The 26,201-nt window shown below is 44.5% G+C and overlaps 1 protein-coding gene across 1 annotated transcript in view; it reads left to right on the forward strand.

Annotated features, from left to right (window-relative positions):
• The first annotated feature begins 2,411 nt into the window (after nt 1-2,411).
• BOLA3 (bolA family member 3) overlaps nt 2,412-26,201 on the forward strand; it is a 37,580-nt gene continuing 13,790 nt past the window's right edge. The window contains exons 1-3 of the mRNA XM_069214103.1: nt 2,412-2,560; nt 3,528-3,651; nt 18,145-18,233. Coding sequence (XP_069070204.1) covers nt 2,525-2,560; nt 3,528-3,651; nt 18,145-18,233 — 249 coding nt within the window. The 5' untranslated portion in view covers nt 2,412-2,524. The remainder of the gene's footprint in view (nt 2,561-3,527; nt 3,652-18,144; nt 18,234-26,201) is intronic.

The raw sequence follows: 26,201 nt of genomic DNA on the forward strand, positions 1-26,201 counted from the left end.
TCAAATTTACATATATTACTGCTCCAGAGGTAGAGAGTGAGTGTCGATAAAACCAGGTTAAGAAGACGTTGGTGCTTTGGGAACAGCTGTGCATCTGTTGCCAACCCAGCAAAAACTGCAAACCAGTGCAGTGTTACATCATAGTGCTGTGCTGCAGGGGATGCCGTCATTCATGCAGATGCAGTGATGCACTCCAGTGCCATGCTTCTTTCATCTAGTGCCTTGCTCTTTTTGAGAACCATGCTTGACCACAGCACCATGCAGAACCATGCTGTTCTGCGTCATACTGACTTGAAAGAGAACCAAACGGGAGGACAGAGGAGGGGCCATCACACTCTGTAACAGGAGGAAGTGTGACTTAGTATGATGGCCAACAAAAATGTTCTCTTAGTGAAATCTCGTGGGTGGGAACTTAGCACGCAAAGGAGAGAACATTTAGCAAAATGCACCAATAAAAAGGAAGCATTTAAGACAAGCACAACAAAGAACGAATGACAAGAATTGGCGTGGTTAAAAGCTCATATTGAACACAACACATCTTGCTGACAGCGCTGCCAATCTCAACCTAAAAACAAGCCAGTTCTTTCAGACTCTCCATACAAACTAGGGGCCAGATGTACGAAACATTTTGCATGGCGCAAACAGCGAAATTTGCTGTTTGCGCCATGCAAAACACGCATCGTGATGCTCATTCCCATTTTGCAAGTCGGTAACTTGGTTACTGACTCGCAAAATGGGAATACGACTCGCAAATAGGAAGGGGTGTTCCCTTTACTATTTGCGATTTGCATCGCGATGCAGAATTGCTTTGTGACCGCGAACGCGGTCGCAAAGCAATTCGCAGTTAGCACCCATGTGAAGTGGGTGCTAACCCATTCGCAAAAGGGAAAGGGTCCCCATGGGACCCCTTCCCCTTTGTGAATGGCTCTGAAAAAATGAAACCAAATGGTTTCATTTTCACGAGTGTATTGCAACTCGTTTTCCTTTAAGGAAAACGGGCTGCAATTAAAAAAAAAAGCCATGGTGGTCTGCTGTCTCCAGGAGGCCACCATCCCTGTGAGTGCAGGGAATCGCAAGGGGGTCGCAAATTGCGACCCACCTCATTAATATTAATGAGGTGGGTCTCTGCGACCCCCTTGCCATTCACAGATGGTGTCAGGGACACCATCCTGCATATGGGTTTGCGACTCGCAAATTGCGAGTCGCTCGGACTCGCAATTTGCGAGTCGCAAACCCATTCCTACCTACATCTGGCCCTAGATCTCAAAGAAAGCAGAACTGTAGCCCCCAGGTGCGGATAGAATGTGGATCGGTATTTACTTTGAACCACATCAACAATTGCAGTCCGGCAGGGACCTATCTAGCTAGTGAGACATGAAAAATCACAAAAAAGTAACTCCAGTGGCTATTATCAGGCAATTAGGTGCCATGTACAGCCGAGTGGAAAGGGTAACCCATCTGCTCAGGGTTATGGGTCAGCAAATCGAAGGGAAATAGAATTCTTGCAACTTAGCAATCAGTTCCTTAAATGTAGTGCCAAGGTGTCCCTGGGTGAATTAGGGATGCACTTAAAAGTATTTATCAAAAATAAGGAATTGTTTACGAAGGAGAGCAAACAGTTTTAGATATTGACCAGAACATAATGCTCAAACCACATCTTCAGATAATGACTTGAACTCCACTCTAAGAAGTCTCTAAGAAACGCTGTAGAAACACACATCCCAACAGGATAAGCCACTGAGAAGTCACACTCAGGGAGATGTGCAAATACTGAAAATATAGCAAAGGTTAACGAAAATAGACCATGACTACATAACATTGTAAAGTTAAAAAAAAACACAACTAGACACATTATATACAGCTGACATATCCATTCAGAAAACGTGGGGTTTTCTATCCTTCTGCGCTAAAAAGTAAATATTCCAGAATGCTGTTCTGGGATATCAAGGCGGGCACTGACACTTGTCCTAACTTGAGTAATCCTGACAGCTCAGAGGGCTGACAAAAGAATGATTTAAAAGTTAAAATTGCGTTAAAAAGGCAGAAAAGTGGATAGTTCAAAGAAAATGTATCCAAAGTGTGTTTTATTTCAGCACACTTCGTATGACATATCTAATTATTAAGCAAAATTATCACAATATGAAAGGTAACTTTAACAAACACAATTTAACAACAATTGGTAAATGTCACTGAACTGGCTGCTTAAATTTTGAGCCGAGTCCCAGTCTTTGCCTATTAATCCGCAGTGTACCAGTGTCTTCAATAAAAATAAGCACCAGGGTCCGTAGACAAGAAAGGCTAGATCCGCCTGCTTGAAGGAAGGCACGTAGTTTGTGCCTATCGGGTTAGATGATCAGTCTCACTCAGTAGAGAGCGTAGTGACGTAAAAAGCCTGCGCGCTGTCCTCCCTCAGCCGGCAGAGGACAGTGACGTATAAACACACCGACTTCAGTTTCATGCTATTTTCAGGGAGTTTTGTGAACTGTGGGGAGCGGTGAAGGTTGTGTTGAATTGCAGGGGGAGTATGTATTGTGTTGCTCGGCTCCTGAGGAGCGCCAGGGTAAGTGTTGCCGCGGGAAAGCGAAATGAGTGTATGGGAGTAACGATACTTCTGTCCCTGGAGAGGATAAAATGATATGCGTTCTGCATTGATGTTGAGAATGGTTTAAGAAGTAGAATGACCAAACATCCCGGATTTCACCGGACAGTCCCGGTGTCTCCACACTTCATTTAGTTTTAAATATGGTTTTTGGGACAATGGTCAGGTCGTTCTGCAAGGTGGAATAGAAAGGTATGCTCTCATTTCACAGGGGCCTCTGCAGTCTCAAATAATTAAAGTAATTTATCTGTTTCTCTCTGGCTGCACATGATGAGGTATACTTCATGCTCCCAGCAGATTAGAGACGGGCTGGGAAAGAGAGCAGGGGCGCAGGGTAGAAGTTGGGAAAGGACAGTTATAGAAACAAGACTAAAGGCTTTAGTCCTCCTTTGTTTACCCTGTCCCGTATTTTGCTCCTCACAATGTGGTCACCCTAAGAAGAAGGCTTGTATAGGTTCTGAGTTTCACATAACCATGCTTAATTAGATAGTTAATTGTTGGTAGTTTCTTAGTAGTGCTAGTTTTATAATTGGATAAACAATACTTCAAAGTATGTTTAGGGGGACTTGTTTTAACAAACTGTGTTTAATCAAAACCACGATGCATAGGGTTATGTGGAATATGGTTAAATCACAGTGAATAGAACTTGTGTATATTAGGAAAGTTCTTTCCCTGTGTAAAGTAGTTGTTATATGCAAATTGCGAAGCAATACAACTTTTGTTTCCAATGTCGATTGTGTTGTATTGTGGTAATAAGCTCGAACTTGACCTTTTGCACTGAAGTTAGACGTATGTGTTTCTTAGTACAGTTCCCAAAAAGATATAACTAACATGTTACTTTGCCACGTTTATTTCACCACCATGGAATAGCTATTATTTATATCATGAATTTGAAAACTGTAACGTTTTATGTTTGGTTTACTGATAGATTAACACTTGGCATGGTTCCCGGAGAACACTAATTCCTAGTCCAGATGGAGAAGCCCGAATAACCCAAATTCTTAAAGAACATTTCCCTAAAGCTACCTCTGTAAAAGTAGTGGATATTTCAGGTAACTACTTTATTTAATATTTCCTCCCATGCTTTTACGACCAGCCACAGTTGTTTGTCATACAGTTTTTGTTTGTGTAATACAGTTGTTAAAAGTATACCAGATATATGGGCGTGGCCACGGGCGTCAAGATGGCGGTCGCACTCTAAGAGTGCTCCGGACCCCTCCGTCATCCGCTTAAATCCACTGCCATAATCGATCCTGTTTGTCCCAACCGGGACTCGAGGGGTGTGTTGGTGGCCCCCTGATCCCCGGTGCCTCAAAAATCCGGGGCGCGGGAGTGCCTGCTGCCGCTGGTGGGCGGCGCCGATTGGAGGGCCGGACCGCGCCGAGGTGAGATTTGCCCTACGGCCGAGATAGCCGGGTGAACAGCGTACGGGCCCCGACCGGAGGAGGCCGACCGGGGCTGCCGGAGCAGCGCCGAGGGCGACACACCACCCATCACGCCTGAAGAGGGACCATCCGGGGGACTGCAGGCGCGACCAGCGGCACCGGGGATGGATGGCTCCGGGACGGGCCGGCGTCATGGATCGGCGGGCCGGGGGCCGCAGGCCCGAGCGCCGATGCACTGATTCGGGCAAAGCGACTCCAGGTAGGAAGCATAGAGGGGCGCATGCAGGGATTCCGCGCCCTCTGGGCCCCAAGAGACACTAACGCACACCAATAAGAGGGAGTCGCCTGGGCCTGTAACCCGGAGCCTGAGATTGCTGGTCATTGGCGACAAATCGGGGGGGCCCCCTCCCCCGCCACAGAAGATCATCCGCTGCCCCCCCCTCCCTCCAAAAATGTGAAGCACCGAAGCGCACCTCCTCTGGAACGGGAACAAGAGCGGGGGAGCGACTGGAGGCAAGGGCCCTGAGGATCCTGGAGCCTGCACCCGAGGGGACACCGAAAGGGCAAGAAAGACGGGCGTGAGCCCGGGAATGGCCCAGGGTCGACGCTGTCCCGCGCCTGCGGGGACACCAGGTCCCATGGACTCATCATGAGTGCGCCACGATAACGATAACTGGACAAGCTTCAATCCCTGGGACATACCGCGGGGGGACAGGTGATCCCACCCCCGCCTGCGGATCCAGTGAAGACCTGCGGAGTGGCCGCCCCGAACCGGACCCCCGACCCGTATCGTGGATACACACCGCTCCCACCAGACCGCGCTGGCGCTTCCTTGGCCCATCGGACAACATGGGTAAAGATAGAGCCGCCAAACAGACGCAGCCATCCCAGCAGAGGATCGACCAATTTACCACGCCAACGGTCCCCAGAACTGGAGGCGATGCACCGCTCAATGAACAGACTGCAGACGGGGTCAGTGCTATCCTTCTCGCAATACAAACATCGCAACGGGCAGTAGAAACCAAGATTGGTGAGGTGAGGGAAGAGATGGGCCTCGTAAGACAAGATCTTAGAAATGCAGTGGGCCGAATTACGGAGGTGGAGAACCGTGTCTCTCAGACAGAGGATGACTTGGCTGACCTTAGAACGAAGGTAGCTCAGCTGCAGACTAGGACCGGCGAACTCCACCGCAGAGTGGAAGACGCAGAGAACCGCTCCAGACGCAACAACTTACGCTTCGTGGGTGTCCCGGAGGGGGCGGAAGATGGCAAAGCTACAGAGTTTCTAGAAAACTGGAATAAATCCTGGATGCCGGAGAACACTCTTTCACCTTGGTTCGCGATTGAGAGAGCGCATAGAGCCCTGGCCCCGCGGCCCCCCCCGGGTGGCCCCCGAAGGCCCATGATAGCGCGCTTCCTTAACTTTAAAGACCGTGATGCGATCCTCAGGGAAGCCAGGCGCTCCCTGACCTCCTCTGGGACAACCAGAAAATCTTGGTCTTTCCGGACTACACTCGAGAAGTTCAAACCAAACGCCGATCGTATGAACAGGTGAAACAAAAACTGAGAGCGATGCAGCTCTCTTATATGCTCCTCTTCCCAGCTCGCCTGAAAGTAATCCTTGCCGGCAAAGCACACTTCTTCGAGTCACCTGAGGAGGCATGGTACTGGTTGACGGAAGAAGGTATCGGAAACCAAAGGGGTCCAACTAACCCGTCTGGAAGCCTCCGGACGACACGTCCAAGCATGCAGGAGATCGAGCGGAAAGGTCGAAAGCGAACTAGATCCAGAGGAGGAAGGCTGAAGAACTCTAATACCCAAACAGTCGAGAATAATGATCCGATCCTGACCCCCACACCGGGGGAGGGACCAGCGGCTCAACCTGGAGACCAGACCTCGAGGGAGGAGCAGCGAGTGGACCGTTTGAGCCAGTCTCCCGAACTTGATTGACTCTAATCTTCGTGCGCTGAGCTTCTTCTGCATTGGTCAACACTAACAGAACTAGATGGTGTCCACGTGATTGGTGCGCTGCACGCCCGCGGCGGTACTATGCCAAGCACCCCAACAACTTTATTACGGACAGGGACTTTTCATTAATCAACTGCAATTGATCCGACACACAGGAGGGGTCCACCACTCCACTCGATGGCAGTCTGCACGGCTGCGTTGGCCCCGTTGGGCAGTAGGGCGACAGATGCTTCAAGGGTAGAAGTATGGGGTGGGGGGGAGTTGGGAAATTTAAAGCTCACGTTAGGGCTTAGTGAATGGTTTGTGATAAGTTACTATAGCAATACATACACCCACCGAATAGATCCCTTCCACTCAAGGTGCCTATCTCTGGCCCTCTGGTCAGGTCTCCGAATCCCTGTAACGCAACTATGGCACACATGGTCCCCGCACTGACACAGATTCGCTCATGGAATGTTAATGGCCTCTTAGATAAAATCAAAAGATCTGCAGTGTTCAACACCCTGCGCAGGTATGCCCCTTCAGTGGTCCTCTTGCAGGAAACCCACCTATTGGGAACTAAATGCCCTATCCTAGCACGGGGAGGGTTTGACAAAGCTTTCCATGCAGGTTTCTCGAGAGGTTCCAGAGGGGTGGCCATCTTATTCCATCGTTCATTACCCATAGTGATTACAGCCACACAGTCAGACCCACAGGGTAGATTTGTAACAGTAACCGGTATACTACATGGGTCACCAATAAATTTCATATGTGTGTACACTCCCCCAACTGGCTTTGACATATTCCTATCAACTCTCCGCCGAACGATTGTAGGTCTCCCACAGGGGCTCACACTTATTGGAGGGGACTTTAATTCGGTCCTAGATCCTAAGATAGACGTATCCGGACCAAGTTCTTCCACCCGAGTAGGGAGAGCAGCCAAATTAAAAGGTTGGGCAACGAGTCTAGCCCTGTGCGACGTTTGGAGGACATGGCACCCCAAAACACGACAATACACACACACTTCAGCGGCTCACCAATCTCAGGCAAGAATTGATCTGGTGCTCATGCCCGCCCTGGATGTTCCTAGAGTCACTGGCGCTGAGGTATTATCTCGGGGAGTCTCGGATCACTCTCCAGTCAGAATCCGAATAGGGGACATAGCCCCAAATCAGCGTCCCATGTGGCGCATGAACGCATGGTACTTGCAGAATAACGAATTCATTCTTGAAATAAGAGACCACCTCACTCAGTACTTTGCGCAAAATCTGGGGTCTGTACAATCCCCAGGCATAGTTTGGGCGGCTTGTAAAGCCACACTCAGGCTATGTCAAGTACCGTGTGCGCGCTCGCGAACGAGCTCGAGAATTACAAGTGACAACCCTTGAAGCCAAAGCCCTGGCCCTGGAGCAGTCGGGGACTACAGTGGCATCAGCATCTGCCTTGAGGCGTTTAACAATGGTTAGAGAAGAAATAAGACAACTGGTGTTCGAAGCCGCGAAACACACATGGAGGGCGTCGGCGGCTCGTGTGTATGGATGGGGCGATAAAAATGGCAAACTCCTGCACTGGCTGGCCTCACGGCCGCTAGCCGACAGAGTTATCCCGGAGGTCGCGGACGGGGCGGGCTCAATTGCGAGGACCCCCTGGGAAATCGCTAAGAGCTTTGCCTCATACTATGCCCAGCTATACGCTGAGCGCCCCCGCCCGCAAATTGAAAGGGAGTCTCCCCTACTAGACGACATAATCCTCCCTAAAATCCCGCAGACAGTCAAGGAGGTCCTGGAGGAACCCATAACTCTGGCCGAAATAACAACGGCCATGTCCAGGCTAGCATCGGGCAAAACTCCTGGGCCGGATGGCTTTCTAGCCGAGCTCTACAGCAAATGTGGGGACATTTTAGGTCCTCATCTGCTTAACATGTTTATCGAAGCAACAGAAAAAGGACGCTTCCCCGCAGAAATAGACCAGGCCAGAATAGTGGTGATTCCGAAGACGAGCCCACCGGCGCCCGACCGATCAGCCTATGGGCCCATCTCCCTGATAAATGCGGAAATTAAAGTGCTCTCAACATTACTGGCCAATAGGATAAGGGAAGTGCTCCCCTCGCTAGTACATCCAGACCAGTGCGGCTTCATGCCCTCACGCAGCACTAGACATTGCATTAGAAGGTTGCACAATGCCCTAGCTCGACGTGACACCTTGACCAGGTCCCGCCTTGTGCTCCTGCTAATAGATTTTGAGAAAGCCTTTGACACTGTGGACTGGACGTACCTAGAACACGTCTTAAAGAAAAACGGTTTTGGACCTAAGTTCCGAAACCTAGTAAAACTACTTTACTCCGACCCGACTGCTCGTATTCAGGTGAACGGGGTGTCATCCGATCCATTCCCCATCCGTCGCGGGACCCACCAGGCTTGCCCCCTATCACCGTTACTCTTCGCCCTGGCAATTGAGCCCCTGGCAAAATTGCTGAGAGAAGACCCACTGATAACAGGCTGGGTATGGCCTACGGGTCCAGAGGACAGAGTGGCATTGTATGCTGATGACCTCCTCCTTTACCTCTCCAACCCGACAATGAGCGGCCCGCGGGTCCTAGAACTCCTAGAGCTCTTCTCACAAGCCTCGGGGCTTACCCTGAACGCTAACAAATCCCTACTGATCCCACTACACCACCCGAGAGACTGTGTTAGCTGGCAGGACAACATCCCAATCCGCCGCAATAGTTTTAAATATCTGGGCGTCCACATAGCCCTGCTCCCAGAGCTAGCCTGGGAACTGAACATCACACCGCTTCTTAAAAACTCTAGGAAGGACCTCCAACGCTGGCGGAATCTACCACTCAACACGTTGGGGAGAATAGCTCTATACAAAATGATGGTACTCCCCAGATTCCTATACCAACTACAAAACTTCCCGCACCTAATCCCTCGGAAATGGTTCAACGAGGTCGAGGCTATTGCACGCCAATTTTTGTGGCATGGCTCGCGCCCCAAACTAGCTCTAGCCACGTGTCAAAGAAACGTCTATGACGGGGGATTGGGGATGTCTAACATTTATTTCTACTACCTAGCTATGCGTCTACTAGTGATTAACGACTGGCTAGCCGGGGGTTGGACCGATCCCGCATACAGACTGGAACTTCATGAGATGGGTTACAACGGGGTTTTCAACGCCCTGTATGGAGGCGCGATTCCGAAATCCACTCCAGAGGTGACCAAGCTGGTCCTCACGGGATGGCGCACAGCACAGAAGGCCACGGGGTGGTGGGGCCGCCTAACTCTCCAGACGCCTCTTTGGCAGGGGAAATGGCTAAAGGAGGTCTCCACCCTGGAGGGCTTTCGAAATTGGGACAATATTGGAATAACTACGATCGGCGACATCTGGGGCAACTCGTACATTCGTTCATATGAAGAACTCCAGAAAACATACTCTCTACACAACACCCAGTTTCACAAATATCTACAGCTCAGGCATGCTCTAAGGGTACACGTACGACCAGGAGACAGCATCCCAGAGTATAGCCCGCTTGAGGCTATGATTATGATGGGACATCTAAATAAAGGGGGAACCTCCCAAATATACCGCTCCATCCTCACTAATACATCCCCTCCCCTTGGGGAACTGCGCCGGAAATGGGAGGAATGGGTGGGTCCCATGGAGGATTTAGATTGGAGAGAGGTTCTAATGGCTCCCCGAACACTGGCCATATCCACACGGTTTCAATTGTTACAGTCCCTTTATTTACACGCAGCTTACCTTACGCCTAAGAGGCTCCACCGGGCGAATCTTCGAACCACAGACGAATGCCCCCGGTGCTCTCAGCCAGGAGCTGATTTCTTCCACATGGTCTGGGCCTGCCCAATTATAGAGTCATACTGGAGGGCGGTTATAAAAGAAGTTTCCGAGGTAATGCAGTCTACGATGGAGGTATCCCCAACACCACTTTCACTGGGGGCACTGGGCGAGACAGGGCTAAATAGATCGAGCCGTACGTTTCTGGGAGTGGCCTGCTTAGTGGCAAAAAGGGACATTATGTCGGCATGGAAGGCCGTAAAAGCGCCGTCCCTTAATAAGTGGAGAAGAGGAGTGGATTGGTGTGCAGGTTGCGAAAAACTGGTGTATGAAGCGAGAGGGTGTCCTGAAAAATATAATAGAATATGGGGGAGATGGGTGGGTTTGTTGACTGACTGATTAAACTATGACGACAAGAAGCTCCATACACACCCGAATAAAAGTCACCCAGCGTCCATGGGGCAGATATGGCTGAAGTCCTTGCTCTGTGTGTGGGGTGACCGAACACTGGCCATAAAAGGGGAGAGCATACCGACCCCCTTGGAGTAGTTTCAGGGAGAGACGGTCACTTACTCTGAAGTCATAAAGACAGGACCATAATCTCTGGAATCCCGCAAACCTTAAAAACCTAAATTTAACAGGTCCCCGGACTCCACAGGAAGATTTAGACAAAGGTGGCAGATGTTACATCATGATAAGAGTGCTATGGTATTGAAATCGGTGTTTCTCAGGTATTGCTATAGTGTATGTTCGTTGTGTATTTTCTATTTGTACTTCAAAATAATAAAAATATCTTTATAAAAAAAAAAAGTATACCAGATATTCCGGTCATGATGAAATATCAGCTAAAATCCAGTCTGTCCGAATCTTCTAATAGTTTGTTAAATGTACAGTAATCTTTAATTGACTTGCATTCAGACAAAGTATTCAAGAGGGCCTTAGTCTCTTGACAGAAACCTCTCCATTCAGTTCAGTTTAGCTTTTTTTCTTTAAATTGGTATTATTGTTTACCGCTTTACAGTAAAATACAATGCAAAGGAACATTGACAAAGCCAGTAGATCTGACCTTGGCACGCTGGAGCATTGTCCACATTTTTCTTTGTTTTATTGCAACCATCTGTTACAAAAATAAAAAATAAAAACAAATAGAAAATACGTAACTCCCTAAACATGACCACTATACACTTGCAATAAAAATATTTTATATATATATACATATAATGCTGTTTTACTGCTGATTATTTTTCCTAACTAGCCTTTCAGCTGTTCCATGCATTTTATTATTTGCATATGGTACAAGAGTATATCCCCATCTTGTAAAGCCCTCTAATCTTAGGCAGCCAAAAAAGTACAAGGTCACTTGAAGACTTCAAAACAGCAACTTTAAAATTAGACTGAAAATAATTGACAATTTAACCAGCCATCTGCACTACAGCCAAAGTAAGTAAGGTTAAAATAAAAACTAACTATAACAAAAAACATACTTTGAACGTTCTTTGTCACTGAAGTTAAATGAACTATTTTAAGTGGATGTAAACACCATGCACAGGCTTTGTGCAGTCTCTCAAAGTGAAGGGAGCCAATGGGAAACTAGGCCTGACCCACTGCCCAATGCTTCCACCCATCACAACACGTAGCAAACTGTGAATTACAATGTAACTGACCAATAGATAGGTTGGCTAACCCAAAATACTTCTGTAAGTACGCTATGTATGAAGTTAGGGGGGAACAACAAGTGTAAGGCGGGGCAGCTGAAGCCGTCTCCAAGGCCAGACCTAAAAATTAAAGAACTTGTTAGTTATCTGTGTAGTCTCTCTGACTGCATGAAATACAAATTTTTAAAACCTAGAGACAACGGGACAGAGTCAAGCTTGTTGTATGAATTCTGAGTGTGTATGTAAACACCTCCAGCATCTAGGATTTTCATCAGGGTTAGTGTGTATGTAATTTACTCGATATGGAAACTTAAAATGTATTATCCTATGCGTGGAGTTGATGGATACACACTTAATTTGTGTGCAGTAAATAACCAAGTTTTATTATGCATTTATATGTCGGTGTCCATTTCCCATGCACTTTTCATACTTTTTGTAGATGTAATAGTACAACCAGTAAATAGTTGATATAGTCAGCAACCCCATTTTTTCTGCTTCACTTAATAATGTGGGTTCGTGGTTCGAATTTGGAAGTTTTAGCGGAGGGTGGGGTAAAAAGTCATTAACTGCACTGCTTTTTTTATTGTGCAATCTGCCAGTATGTCTGCTGTAGTTCTGTGCTAGATTGTTCTTGTTTGTACTTATCAAGAGTAATTAAAGTTTCATCTCTAAAGAAATGTTGTAGTTGTTTTTAATACCTTGTCGGCATTACCCCACCACCGAAGAGGTGGGCAAGCCCTTGAAAGCTCAAGCCTGACTTGAGCCAGATGCCCGACTCAGCCTCAGCTCATGGTCCTCATGGACCCTTAAGCCCAACACGATCCGAGCCTCACCTCTTCCTTTTAGTAACCAGTTGTGGCTGTGAACGCCCACACTGTGAAACAACATGGACGCATTCTCTATTGGCCTTTATGACCAGTCGACAATGCACCCATGTTGGTGTTTCTTAAAGTTTTTAACACAATGTTGATTTTTCCAGGCTTGGTTTTCCAGCCGAAACTAAGAAGGGGTGGTGCCTTAGCTGATAGCATTCAACCCTTCAGTAGTCCTCTCCTCAACATTAGTTTTAAAACACCCCCATTCTTTGAGAGAAAGAACTCTATCTTCACCAACACACTGTCCGCCCGGTGCAGCAGCAGTGCCCGGGACTGGGGGTGGTGGTAGAAGCGAGCCATCCCTAGTTGAAGAAGCTAGCTCGGAAGTTCGACGCAGCACCTCTTCTTCAATCAGTTTGTCCGTTGCTTTCTGGGGATAGGCAACCTCAGAAGAGAGGACTGCCTCCACAGAAGTGGCGTGGTCTCATCAGGCCCTTTTCCTGAACCATCGGGGTAACCCCCTGAAGTGCCTTTTGTGGCCCCAGCCTATATATTGTGCACCTGTGCAACATCTGAATCCCACACCACAGTTTAATAGTCTTTCATCTCAGGATGGTTGCAGGAATCCTAGAAGTATGCAATTTTCTTTGGGTTCCACTGTTTAAGGTTGGTTTTGTACATTCTTTTTTACTGCAGATTCGGATCTGTTTATGGGGGTTCAACCCACACAGATTTGCATTGGTCATCTTGGATAAGTTTGTTTTGGCATTGGAAGTAACCCACTTTTCTATATGGATAGCTTAGTTCTTGCCCTTCTAAATTTTTACAAAAAGGGACACACCCTTCAATGGGTTTTGGTGAGTGTTGATCTATTGTCTGTGAAATATATTCTTGGCATCATGTAGCGGAATATGGCATTCTGGGAAGAAAAATACAGCCAATGGACTACTCCCTACAAGCTTGAAACCTCTAACCTAGAGCTCCTTGAGCTTTAGTGAGACTATATAGTTTTGCCTGGTGCTTCCAAAATGTATCTCCATGCTGGTAACTGAGTCATTAACAGAATGTCCAGAATGGTAGTTAAGTAGCTGCACCTCCAGAGACAGGAAATTGTTAGCTAATGAAGATTAGTTCAGAAGCACTGTGGGGAGCAAGGAATACCAGAGTTCCCATCAATTGACTATTTCTTGGAGCTGGGATTACATACAAAAATCTTTAAATTGCATGAGGGATACCTTCACTGCTCAGTCCTGAAGAAAATCTTTGTTGCTCACACCTTTAGTATATTCATGATCATTTCTTTTTCATGATCTCCTAAGGCTCTCCTTCCTGTTATAATTGCTGTGCCCGGGCCTTGGTATGTTCCCTCGGCCTGCATTCGGAATATGTGCCTTAGAGTAAGGAACTTTCCAGCTGATGATGTGTTTCTGTGATGAATATAGGCTGGTAGACTCTCTCACCGTTCTCCTCATGGTACTGTTTGATGTTGGGGATTCCCAGAGAACCTTTAGGTACTCCTGGTTCTCTATCTAGATCTCGAGCTCAAGATCTTTGTCTTCCTGGAACCTCCTTCTTTTAGTCTTTCTATCTAGGGTGGATTTGATGAAGATGGGGGTAAGAGGGTACTGGAAGTATCCCAAGTTTCCCCTTGATAAATGTCCTGAACTGGCCCAAGTTCATTACAACCCCTGTCTAGGGTTGATTATTTGTTGATGTAGTACCATTCTGTAATCCTTCCACTGTCTTTGTCAATGATGGGTGGAGCAGGATCAGTCCTCTTCTGATCGTCTTCTGGTCCAGAGGTGTTCTGAAGTGAGCGCCTAGAGATGCCACACTTATGACTGGCACAAACATGGAAATTACATTTGGGCACACCATAACAAACGGGGTAGAAGTCCATGGAGCTAAGTCTACCTAAATCTACCTTTAGGCATTTTCAAGGTGGCGATGGTGAAAGCCTTCGGCCAGACTCAACATGGAGTCTGAGGGCTGTGGGTGTGTAGGGAGTATACAATAGCCTTTCTAGTGTCCTCCCACACATAATACTATAATCCAGTTTGAAGCAGCCACTCCATGCCCAATATGCCCAGAGACATAAGTCTGATGGGACACAGCAAGTCCTTCAGCAAGCAGACCATGAATATATGAGCATTATCTTGGCACACTGTTCTTTGCCTTTCACATGTGCCTCAAAGTGTCATATGTAAATCTAGCACACCTGTCAAGCAGGCTTTGACACTGTAATGTCAAAATGGGATGCTTCCAGCCCCCCACCCTGCACAATTTGGGATGTTCAGAAGAGTCATCTCTGTCTATTCAGGTCAGCCTATGGTTTGATTCTGGAAAATGTCACACCTATTCAGATGCTAATGTCTGGCAGGGAGATGTTTGAGAGCAGATGGCAAATTAGCCTCCAGGTACTTCAGGCAGGGAAAAGGTAACCTTTCAGCAGTTACATTTTCTTAAGATGTATTAAACACTTGACTTCACATTAATTTGGATTTCTAATAGTTATTAAAAATATTTTTTTAAATTATTTTTGTAGTTACTCTCATTTCCGAGATAGTGTTAGGGTTTTCTAGATAGGGCAGCTAGACGTGGCACAGTGAGAAAAATAGTGTTTGGGTGTTAGTCACTGTAAAGGCATGTTAACAATACATTTCTTCATGTCCTACTTTTAGATAGCATGCACCCTGCCCTGTGCACTATGAGACCCACATAAGGGTAAAATATTAATATTAAAAAGGGAGGTTTTGACTTGCCTAAAGGGTTTATTTTGGCAGTTCGATTTGCAGTTATTACACAGCTACAGTCAGGCTATACTGGTAGCTCTAAAGCCATGTCTTGCACTGTCACTGTAGTGGATGGCACAATAGGTGCTGCAATCCACTAGTGTCTTATAGTCTTATAATTACAGACTCTGGGTGCACGCATGTATGGTACCATTGGTGTTCATTAATTGTGGCCAGTCAATGTTGTTTATTGTTATTTTTCCTTAATTAGTAAGGAGTAATGTATCCCAACTGGTTTTGTGGCTAGGACTTCTCCATCTTCTTTTGATGTACAGTCAGTGCAGGTTCTTTGACTGTGCCCATTTCACTAGTAGTGCAGAATTGGGTTTCCAAACCATACCAGGTTGTCTGTTGGCCTTTAGGAAGGACAGATCAATATATTTTCACTCCAGTTTGTTTTTCTTGACTGCTAGAGTGGCATGTTGGGCTTCCCCTGGCCTTATGGGTAACATCCTTTGTGAGTTTGTGTCCGATAGGTTCGTTGTAGTATGTTATGCCTAATTAATTTGAATCGGGCATTTCTGCACATAGCTTTTTGGTATATTATGTTTGCTTGTCAGTCTGAGTCTATCAAGTATTTACCCATGTTCCTTCGCAGGTTTCACATAGCGACTGAAGGCTGACACCTAGCGTACCGAAATTTGTTTTCTACTGGTACCCAATCTGACCAAAGTTTAGAGCAGAGAGTGTGTCTGATGCACCGCCACTCCACAGGATGATATGTTGTATCGCCCTGATTAAAGCACATTTTAAGAACTGTTCTCACTGTTAAAAAGGTTCAAACTACAGTTGAAATGATGCATTTCAAAGGCTGAGCACGCAAGGACTTATGAGAAAACCAACTTAATCCCTTGAGGCATTCGATTGGAATTAAAATACTAGTTGAGAGAACTTTCTTTACAAGTTGTTAGGACTCAGACCCTGCAGTAACGCCCATGCAGCTACAAAAGAAAACAATGATTGTGTTCAAGAGTGGCAGATATTACACACAGGGATTGAACTAGTAGGAATTACCCCTGTAAAATGTATTTCATATTTTGACAATAACCTGTTTAAACATTTACGAATATTAATTAACTCTTAATCTCTTAATGTTTGCATTGCAGTGCAACACTTCAATTTTATTAATAAATTGATGGATATGGTATCCGCCATATTTGCCAATTCTTCTCTGGCTCATTTAAAAGTTGTGCTTTTTGTGTTCACTTCCATACCCCATTAATCAGGACTTGTTTGCTTACCCGGCAGAGAGATTGGTAATGTCTAGGGAGAGCAAGACGTTTACAGGGTTTGCCTGTTTGGCTTGTTCCAAGGAAGCTGAAACATCAGTTGTCCAGTATTTGGAGCAGTACCACCAGCTTTTTTGAATTCTTTACCGAAAGTGACTTTACCTATATCAGATTGTCTTCCCAAAACTCAAATATATATATATATATTTTTTTTTTATTCACATATGTGCTTGTTTAATTAATTTGATTTTCTCTGTTAGTCATTCTACTTCGTTGTGTTTTGTAGTATTTTAATTATGTTTTATGGTCTCGTATTATGAAATGTAACACAAAATGCAGCATAATGTTTAGCAATGTGTAACTTTCTGGACCTTTTTTCCCATCTCTACATTTTTACAAAAGAATAGCAAGCATGTCTAAAAACGTTACAACCTGATTTGTTTTGCAAATCTGTTAATATGGAAATTGAGAAAATTTACGTTTTGTTCAGTTTTCAGAAAAAGTTGCATGAAACTGTCTTCCTTTTTTAAAAATCTATCGCAGTTTCCTCATTTATATTTTAGCTTTTGTATGAAGCCATCGAAAGAAAATGAACCCTGCAATAATTTTGAGAAGTCTGTCTCGGCATAAGAAACTTAAATGTGCTTGGCACTTGGGCAAACATGTTCATCATTGTAATTACATTTCTCTGTAATAGCATAGAAGTCCAAATTTTATTAAAATCCTGAACAGTGTATTCTCCTTTAAATTCATAACTTATCTAAACTTGACAGCAGTGAAAACTTACAAAACCTCTATTTCCTTTCACTCATAAAGCAAGTTGTTGTTTTGCACCCCCACCCCACACACACAGGGTTAATTTAGAGTCCTCTACTATCCAGCACCAGATTACTATGACCAATTTCTGTCCAGCCTCCTATTTCATATACCTTTATGCAGTGACTCACTCTAGATCATTAAACTTCCAAAACCTCAAGTATGACAGTTTCCATCATATGGTCAAATCATTCCAGGAAATCTTCAGTAAGTCGTAAATCTTCATGATCAATTAGCCTCTTGAAGTATCCTGAGAACATAATCTGTTCGCTTCAGGCATGGAATACTGCAAAGGCAAAACAATACATTACACAATGGTTTCCATGAAATTCACCAGTCTTCCACTTTGATGTTACATTGCGCATCATACTCAGAAGGTGGATAATACTTGCCACCATATCTTTAACAGAATTTGGACCTTGTAATTTGGAAGCCAGCACTACCCTGGACAAGGCAATTGTCCTGTCTTCCCAAGGTTTAGGCAAATATTAAATGTTGCACAATCCTTAGCAAGTGAGAAGAAAAGCGAGAAGACCACTTTTCTTAGCCAGCAAAGAAAGAGTAGGAGCTTTGCTAGCATTTGTCCTTTGTAGGCTGCCATTGGCCAGTATAGGACTCTGAATTAGCCGTATGTAGTGTGCAAAACAGTGTTTTATCTTGGGGTTAATGGGAAATATGTTTTTTGTATTTGGTGCAGAGGTTTGATACATAAAGCTAGAGAAGCAGAACAAGAGCCACATTGTCTTTGGATTTTGAAAGACTATATTGTCTTTGTAAAGTTTTTCAAAATATGCCAAATCTGCATTCCTCACTATATGTAATGTTAAAGAGATGAGGAGTTCTCTCCTTAACCCTGCTGAATAAATCTATTCCTTTTAATGGAATAGATTTAAAAAATGTTTCCTAACAAAAGGATTTTACTTTGAAAGACCTATGTGACAGCAAGCAAGTTATGTTATTTCCATTATGTTTTTCTACACATCCTGTCTGTCTTCATTATTTGGTAATCTCTTAATTCCCTTGCTTTTAAACACTGGTATTAATGACGTTCTAAGAAAACTGTGCACCTTTAGAATAATTTTGATATGTGAGGAATATTCATTTTTTTGTAGGGGGCTGTGGTGACATGTATGAAATCCATGTGGAATCGGAGGAATTTAAGGATAAAAGGACAGTTCAGCAACATCAAATGATAAACCAGGTATATACAATTTTTCCCATTTATAATTCAAGATATATTTTAAACATTTGGCTACTACATATAATAACTTCTTTTTCTTCTAATGAGACATCTATATGTTAGGACACTGGTGAACTGTACCACCAAATAATTAAAAGGACGTAAAGATAGATTATGATGAAGACACAATTGCTTGGGGATGCTTTCATTAAATGATATGGCAGTGAGAAGAGATTTGATGACCTTTTACATTAATTTAAAAGAGCACTGGCAGGACTTGTCCTTGGAAACTGTTTAGTCTAAGAACAATTGCTTAACTGAAGTGAAATTAACAAAACAGTGGTACTCCCGGAGTCTTGAAGGAATGTGCCATTGTTGTACATCACCGGTAGCCAATCCATTTTAGTTGCAATGTTTAGCTGGAGTACCAGTAGTTGTGCTGAGTGTCTTCTACAGATGTGACTGTACTTGTCACCTGTCCACTGTTTTTTCAAAAATAGTTTTGTTGTTTTTGAGAGAATTGGTATTGGCTCACTGATCTGCTCAGGATTTGAAGTTACCATGGTATTTTTCAATCTTTAGAATGTGAATCCTACTTGGGAAGGACTAACACTTAATTGGGGGAGAGTGTTTAATGCCACAAATAAATACAAATGTGGCCAAAAGGAGTAGGGCTCTTTAGAAGGGCCAATTGATGCATACACTCCCTAGGAAGTTCACTGTTTTCAAACACAGCAAGGGTTTGTGCTTTTTTTTTTAGGATCATTGTATTTGGGAACTTTACATTGTATTTAGTCTTTCTTCTTTGCGCTAAGATTAAGTATGGGAGAAGAACATGTTTGTATTAGCTGTATTCCACCCAGAGATGTTGCCAGTCACCATTGGCCTTTCAGAGGACCCACACAAATTGGCAACATGCTTGAACCACCCTAGGAGACCAAGCATCTCTAACACTGCCAGTTCCACTGTACAGTCTGAGGTGGCAGACAAGTGTTTCAGTGCTCTTGGACACCACTGCATGCAGACAAGAGTAACCAAACATTACAAGTAGAAAACCCTTCCCAATTCCACAGCAGCTTGCCAATTTCCTACAGTACCCCTTGCACCACCAACCTAACAATGCATTAAACCACTGGACCATGTCAGTCTCTCTTGATGCCAGCCTTACTTGAATCACCACTTCTGTGACTTAGCATCCTCTCCCCCCCTCCCCTCAGAAGAACCGTTGTCTGCGTTTCTCCTTTGTGACCTGCTGGATTATGATCTCTGCCACCTTGCCTCGGGTCTGCATCTGATTCACCCCACCTTGAATTCCCAGCACATGTATCCATTTTGGGTCACAAGTTCAGGATTGTCTGCCAAAAGTGGATCTCAGTCAGATCCACACAAAACCTGAGTATATGTTTACAAATGGCTTCTAATAGCTTGTCCTCTCCCACAGGACATGGCAAGGTGTATGGCATCCCAGCTGAAGGCATTTGTCAATGTTAAGTCACAGGAATACCATCTACCAAACTAAAATGAAAACTGTTTGTAAGACTGCTCTGCAAAATTATGTATACCACACTCTCAAATTGGATATAGATCCTTAGGTGAGTTCAAATGTGTAGGTGTTTTGCACACTTACCTCCTGTACCCATGTGGTTATCTATTCCCCGCACAAACATTGGAAAATCTGTAGAAAGTCAGAGGAGCAGGTCAGTTTTTTTTTTCTTTATTTCATGGTGGTATCTGAATCTTTGAATGTTCCCCTCCAGAGCTGCATAAAGTAGCGTTTAGTAATTCAAGCTGTTAGGATGTTGCTCAGTAGTCCTGTGGGTCTCTCACTGGTAAGAGGACAAAAGATGTCAAGAGTTTGAGTAAATGCTATTATTTTGAGTATAACAAAGTGCCATTTCATTTTTTTGTGTTGTGCCTGCTGTCCAGATATCTCAGATAGCATTCACTATAAACTAAGCCTAAAAGTATAAGAACTGTTACTATTGTATATATGTTTTGTATGTCATCTAGAATCCCTAGTGTTAGAAAAACGGGTTTCTAATTTTGTGGCACAACACACTGGGAAACATGCTTTCTAACTCAGTTGCCAGTCTATCAGGGACTGGCAAAGCCAATAGGTCTCCTATATAACAGCTATTGGCAATGTGTTTTGCCATGTTGTCCACCAGTGTGGCTGCTGTTCAGCAAGGATAAAAGTTAGTGGTGTGGAGTGTCAGAGTTGAGTGGGGGAGTAGAATGTTGTAGAGTGGATTTGTCTGAATGCCGTGGAGTGGGAGGAGTGAAGGGTTGTGGAGTAGAGTTCAGTGGCAGAGTGTCATATGGTGAAATAAGGTGGAGTGGGTTGAAGTGGATTTAGTTAGTGGGGTGCAGTGGGTTGAGTAGAATGAGGTGGAATGGGTTGGGGAGGAGTAGATTGGGGTGGATTGGATTTGATTGGAGTGGGGTTGATGGGATTGGGGTGGATTGGTTGGACTGTTGTGGGAGTGGATTGGATTGGGTGGGGTAGATTGGAGTGGGTTGAGGTGGACTGGATTGATTGGAGTGGGGTGGATTGAACTGGGATGGATAGGGTGGATTGGTTTGGGATATAGTCGGGATTGGGTGGGTTGGGCTGAATGGGTTGAGGTGGGTTTAGTTAGTGGATTGGATTGAGTAGAATGGGGTGGATTGGATTGGGTACAGTGGGGTGGATTGAGTGAGGTTGATGGGATTGAGGTGGAGTTGAGTGGGTGGATTGGGCTGTTGTGGGATGGATTGGAGTGGGGTAGATTGGATTTGATTGGATTGGAGTGGGTTGGGTTGGGGTGGGCTGAATGGATTGGAGTCAGGTGGACTGAACTGGGATGGGTGGGGTGGATTGGAGTAGAGCGTGTTGGGGTGGGGTGGGTTTGGGTGGGGTAGAGTGGAGTGGGGGATTGGATTGGAGTGGGGTGGATTGAAATGTGGATGGATTGGGGTGTGGTGGGCTGCAGTGGGATTGATTGTATTGGAGTGGGGTGGACTTGATGGCAATGGAGTGTATTGGATTGGAGTGTATTGGATTGGGATGAATCGGATGGGAGTGGGGTGGATCGAATGGGAGCGGGGTGGAGAGCCAGGTGGATCGGATGGAAACGGGGTAGATCGGATGGCAGCAGTTTGTACTGGAAGATAGTGGGTTAGATTAAGATGGTTTTGGGTGGATTGGACTGGAGTGGTGTGAGTTAAAGTGGATTGTACTAGAGTAAGGTGGTTTGATTGGAGTAGGGTTGTTGGATTGGGGCGGGGTGGGTTGGATTGGAGTGAGTTAGGTTGGATTGTCTTGAATTGGATTGGTGTAGATTGGATTGGTGTGGGAGGACTGAATTGTAGTGGGGTGGATTGTGATAGATTGGAGTGGGGTGAATCAGGATGGAGTGGGTTGGATTGGAGTGAGTGAGTGAGGTGAATTGAAGTGGGGCAGATAGTTTTGGATTGGAGTGTGTTGTTTGGGATTGTAGTGGGGCAGGTTGTTTTGGATTAAATTACAGCTGATTGGTGAGGGACAGATTGTTTTGGATTGGAGGGCGGCAAGTTGTTTTGGATTAAAATGTGGCAGATTGTTTGATTATGTGCTAAAGCATTTTTTCAGATATCACGCATAATAGAGAAAAAATTTCGCCTTGCCATATTTCAAACAAGTTCATTGTCATCTTTTGAGAAGAGCTCACACGAGCAAAAACAAAAGAAAACATGAGTGAAAAGTGAGAAAAGACGACTTGGCAAAATAAAACAGTTTAAAATTAGCTTTAAAATAAACCTTGGCAATTTTGTTTGTCCTGCTGGGCATGTTTTTGCTAGTCACCAATCTTCTGTTTGCAGGGCACTAAAAGTTAAAAAGAACAAAATAGTTCCTCAATCACATCAGGAGCAGCGGACAGGCAAAAGTTGAATCAATCAGTGCTTGGTCCTCGCTCTACACAGAGTAACATAAATGATGCCAGGCCTGCCTTGACGAATTACAAGGCTGTAAAGAAGAGTGCTACGCAAACCAACAAATGATTAGCAACAGGGGGGCTCCAATTTCTTAACTGTACACAACATTCTCACAAGCAAGATGATTACACTAGCGCATGCACTCGCAGGCTCAACTCTAACAACGTACTGCATGATAAATAGTTGTGTGTTAGAATTTTCAGCTCTGGAAACTTTATGCAGATATGAGATCTTTTTATTGTTTTTCATTTTTTAAAAGATATAAGTGTAGGCAGTATGGCTCAGTTAGTATCTTAATTGATGAATTTTCATACTTTTGTGGTTTTATGCTTTAGTCACTATTGCTCTTCCATCAACCTTACGTATTTACCAATGTTGTTTCCCCCCAAGCCCCCAGAGCAATAGTCCTTTAGAAGTGGATTGTTGTTTATATATGTCTTTGTATGGGTTGACTGTGAATGTCCTTGCCCTATATGTGGTGTGTAGTGAGAAAGACTGTGCAAAGAAACTCCTCCATGTCTTTGTGATACCCTGTTCAGGGAGTTGGAAGGAGGCAGCTGGTGTCTGAGTCTGTTCTTATTGGGGCACATGACTATATTTCTTTAGTAACTACTTCAACACAATATTGCTTTACTACCTTTGGTGCAAAGGACCTATTTGTGATCTTATAACGTGAGAAAATTCAATGCTAGAGCTGTGTCAGTGAGACAGTTGGTAATTTTGTTCAGTGTGCTCCTTCAAGTCATCAGGTGTTGATGATAACTTCTAAAGCAGACCAGAATAGACCCTTTCATAATAATTGTGGCTTCTTTGGTGAACACGGCAAATCTTCCAGTGGCAATATGGGCAAAAAGTCTGCAAAACCTTTCTTTTTATTCTTCCAACAAAGTTGAGTAAAACTGGCTAAGCTCTTTCCAGTGGGAAACAGCTATCTTACACTGCAATGCTTACACGGCGATGATGTACAAAACTCAAACATTTTGCCATGGTCGTCCAGATGTTCGCTACTCCCACCTATACCTCCAGCCCATCTAGTGTCCCTTGATTGAAATCCAGATGCTATAGGGGCACATGAGGATGTGCTGCTGAGAGGCTGTGTGTCTTTCCACTCTTGCTGGATAATGATAGAAAACACACATTTCTTCTAAGAAACCTCTAAACAAAATTCCGTAGCATCGTACTGTCTCATTTTTATTAACTATGTTATGGGGAAAAAAGATGAAAAATTTAAATTACTTGAGAGTTCTTTGCAGTTGCAGGCTGCCCTCCCCACAAAGCTGACCTATAAGTAAACAACTGACTGTATGCATACCAGAACAGTTTAACACTGGCAAAAACATCTGAATTATTAAAGGTGGTGGAAGTGTGGGAGGTTTGGCAAGCTTGTACAGCAACTGATCCATCCATGGCATAAAAGTCACTGAAGTGGAGTAGTGGATCTGTGTTCAGACTCCCTGTGAATATTGGAGTGTTAAGCCCTTACTTTCTGTGCAGACATGAAGACTGAAATGGTTATGACTGAAGAACTGAAGCACAGAGCCAAGTGACACAACATGCCCTTCCTGTGGGACTGCCTGCCAGATAGATAAGAGAAAAGATTCACATTGGTAGTACAGAGAGCAAGTAAGCAATTTGGTGGTTAAATGTCTGGGTAGAGCAAGCGTTGGAAAGGAATGTTGTGCAGGGCCCAGTAACTTTGCTGATCATGCTTGGAGAAAAAGCACACTTGTTCACTGACTCCAAAGCTATGCTGGACTTAATTGAGATACTTGTACAAATAATTATGCACCATTTTAAAGTTACTACTGCAAGGTATTACAATCTTTTCACCTGCGATGCTCTTCCCTTTACAGATATTCAAATGCTATAAAAGTTCCCATCGGGACTAGAGGGAGAAGGACTGGGTAGAAGAATTAACATTTGTTTTTTAATTTGTTTATGAAACTGTATAATGTATTGTTTAATATTTGTTCGAACCATTAAAGCCTGACCGTTGTCTTGAAAAGGACACAGAGGAAACGTTGCTTAATCGTTATGATATAACACGTCTACAACCTGGCACATTTCTTTTTCTAATTCAGAACCTAAAAATATGCCAAAAAGAAAATCCGCCGTCTTCCTATGCTCTTCAGCATGAGTTTGGTAATCATCTTCTTTAGTAAGTCTCTAGAATGCCCTGAGCTTTACATTTTTATATGATGCAACAAAACACCTGTGGGCTGTAATATATGTGCTAAAGTAGCTCAACCAAAGCAGCCTTGAATCAGAAAGCATGACGTTTAATTTATAGAAAGAAAGCCTTGTAGCATCATCCTAGGTATGGGACCATAGTCCAGAAATATTGGAATCAAGACTAATGCAACAAGAGAACAATATACAAAGCACAAACTTAATAACAGGTAATATATTGCTTTAGAGAGAAAAGCAACAACCAACACCCGAGAACTAGAAAAAAAATGCTATTCAGGAAAAGCTATTTGATGACTCTGTAGATTATTTTCAGGAGTCCCAGGACATTTGGGGAGCCGGGGGAGAAGTGGTTAGGGGGAAAGGGTTTGGGGGGGTGGGTGGGGGACTCGCTGACCTTATGACTTGTTGGATCTTTCTTGGGACCAGTCACAAATCCTACCACCCAAACAAACTAGGTGTCCAACGCAATGAGTACTCCATTATCCTTTGGTACTCGGGTTCGTCTTCAGGGAGACCGCAGGTGGCGGTTCAGCCTTTTCTAGCGATTTGATACCTCTGGCACCTGGCTTCATAATAGGGGTCAACTTTCCCAATAACCTACAATACATAGATAAGTTAATTCTATGGAGACTCTTTGGGATCCCTGAGATTCTGCCTTGCAGAGCAAGACAGGTCCTTTCCGGGTGCTGCAGGAAACTTTTTTGGCTTGTCTTGCAAAGGCTTCCTCGTGAAAGGGCACCTCCAGTGCTCTTGCAGAGCAGTCATCTGCTCTCACTCTTGAAGCATTGCCTAGGCATGATCTCCTAGCACTGTTGGTCAAAGATCCTCAGGTTAATGATCCTGCACCTGGCAAAGGAAGTTGGCAGTGAATACCCCCATCTCTGGATCACAAATAAGTTCTTCATTGCTACTGGTGTGGAGACTGTGGTTTATGATAGAGAAATCTTCACAGACTGGTTGGAAGTTGCTGTCCCATTTTTGTAAACTTAGAGGCAATTTTGTTCTTCCACTTTTCATCAGACGGATTCCAGGCAATTCTAGCTCTTTTGCTCACTCCATTCAAACTGGTCAGGCAAGGTCTTTGTTGAATACATGCCAACATTTGGAAAACAGAAGTAGGGGGGATTTTAAATAAATAATCAGAAGTATTTATTTTCCCCATTGACATACATTGAAGTGGGGTCAATTTCAGGCCGGGGAAGGCAAAATGAAACCAACTTGGGTCTTTTGGCATGTGTGTTGTTGCTAAGTGACAACAGAAAGGTGGAGTGGAGTTGGGATCCTCCTGTAGGAGAGAATCAAACCAGATTAAAAAGAAAGGGAAACTGTTGCACTTAACTACCCCTTAGCCTATTGGAGGTAGCCTTTCCTGTGAACACTGAGCTAAAAAGAAGCAGGGGAACTCCTTAAACATCAGTGCGGCATTCAGTCTCCTGTCCTCCATGCCAGACAGTCTGACCCACTACCAAAGATCCCTGGATTGTCCTGGACTAGCACTACAATGCACATCTGGTGCCTGGACTCTAACTCTACTTCATACGTACAGCGTGGATGTTGAACTCAAATGTATTCTAGTGTGGCTATGGCCCCATGTATTACACACACTCCATGTGCTTTGTACAGCCATAGTTAAACATGAAACAACCATGTCCCAAATGAATGGGTGAAGAGCCTAGTTGCAATTTAACAAGGTGAGAGAGGGTGGTAGGTCAGTCTCCCAGGCAGGCACAGGTAAAAAGGTGTGATTGTTGTGTGTGCGGAGTTGGAGGCTGAAAATCTACAGAATTTGCTATGATGAACATGAGGCAGGGGTGCACACTTCCCAGGAGATCTTTATTCCTTTTA

This window comes from Pleurodeles waltl, chromosome 11 (genome assembly GCF_031143425.1).
Source record: "Pleurodeles waltl isolate 20211129_DDA chromosome 11, aPleWal1.hap1.20221129, whole genome shotgun sequence".
In the NCBI taxonomy this organism is placed as follows: Eukaryota; Metazoa; Chordata; class Amphibia; order Caudata; family Salamandridae; genus Pleurodeles; species Pleurodeles waltl.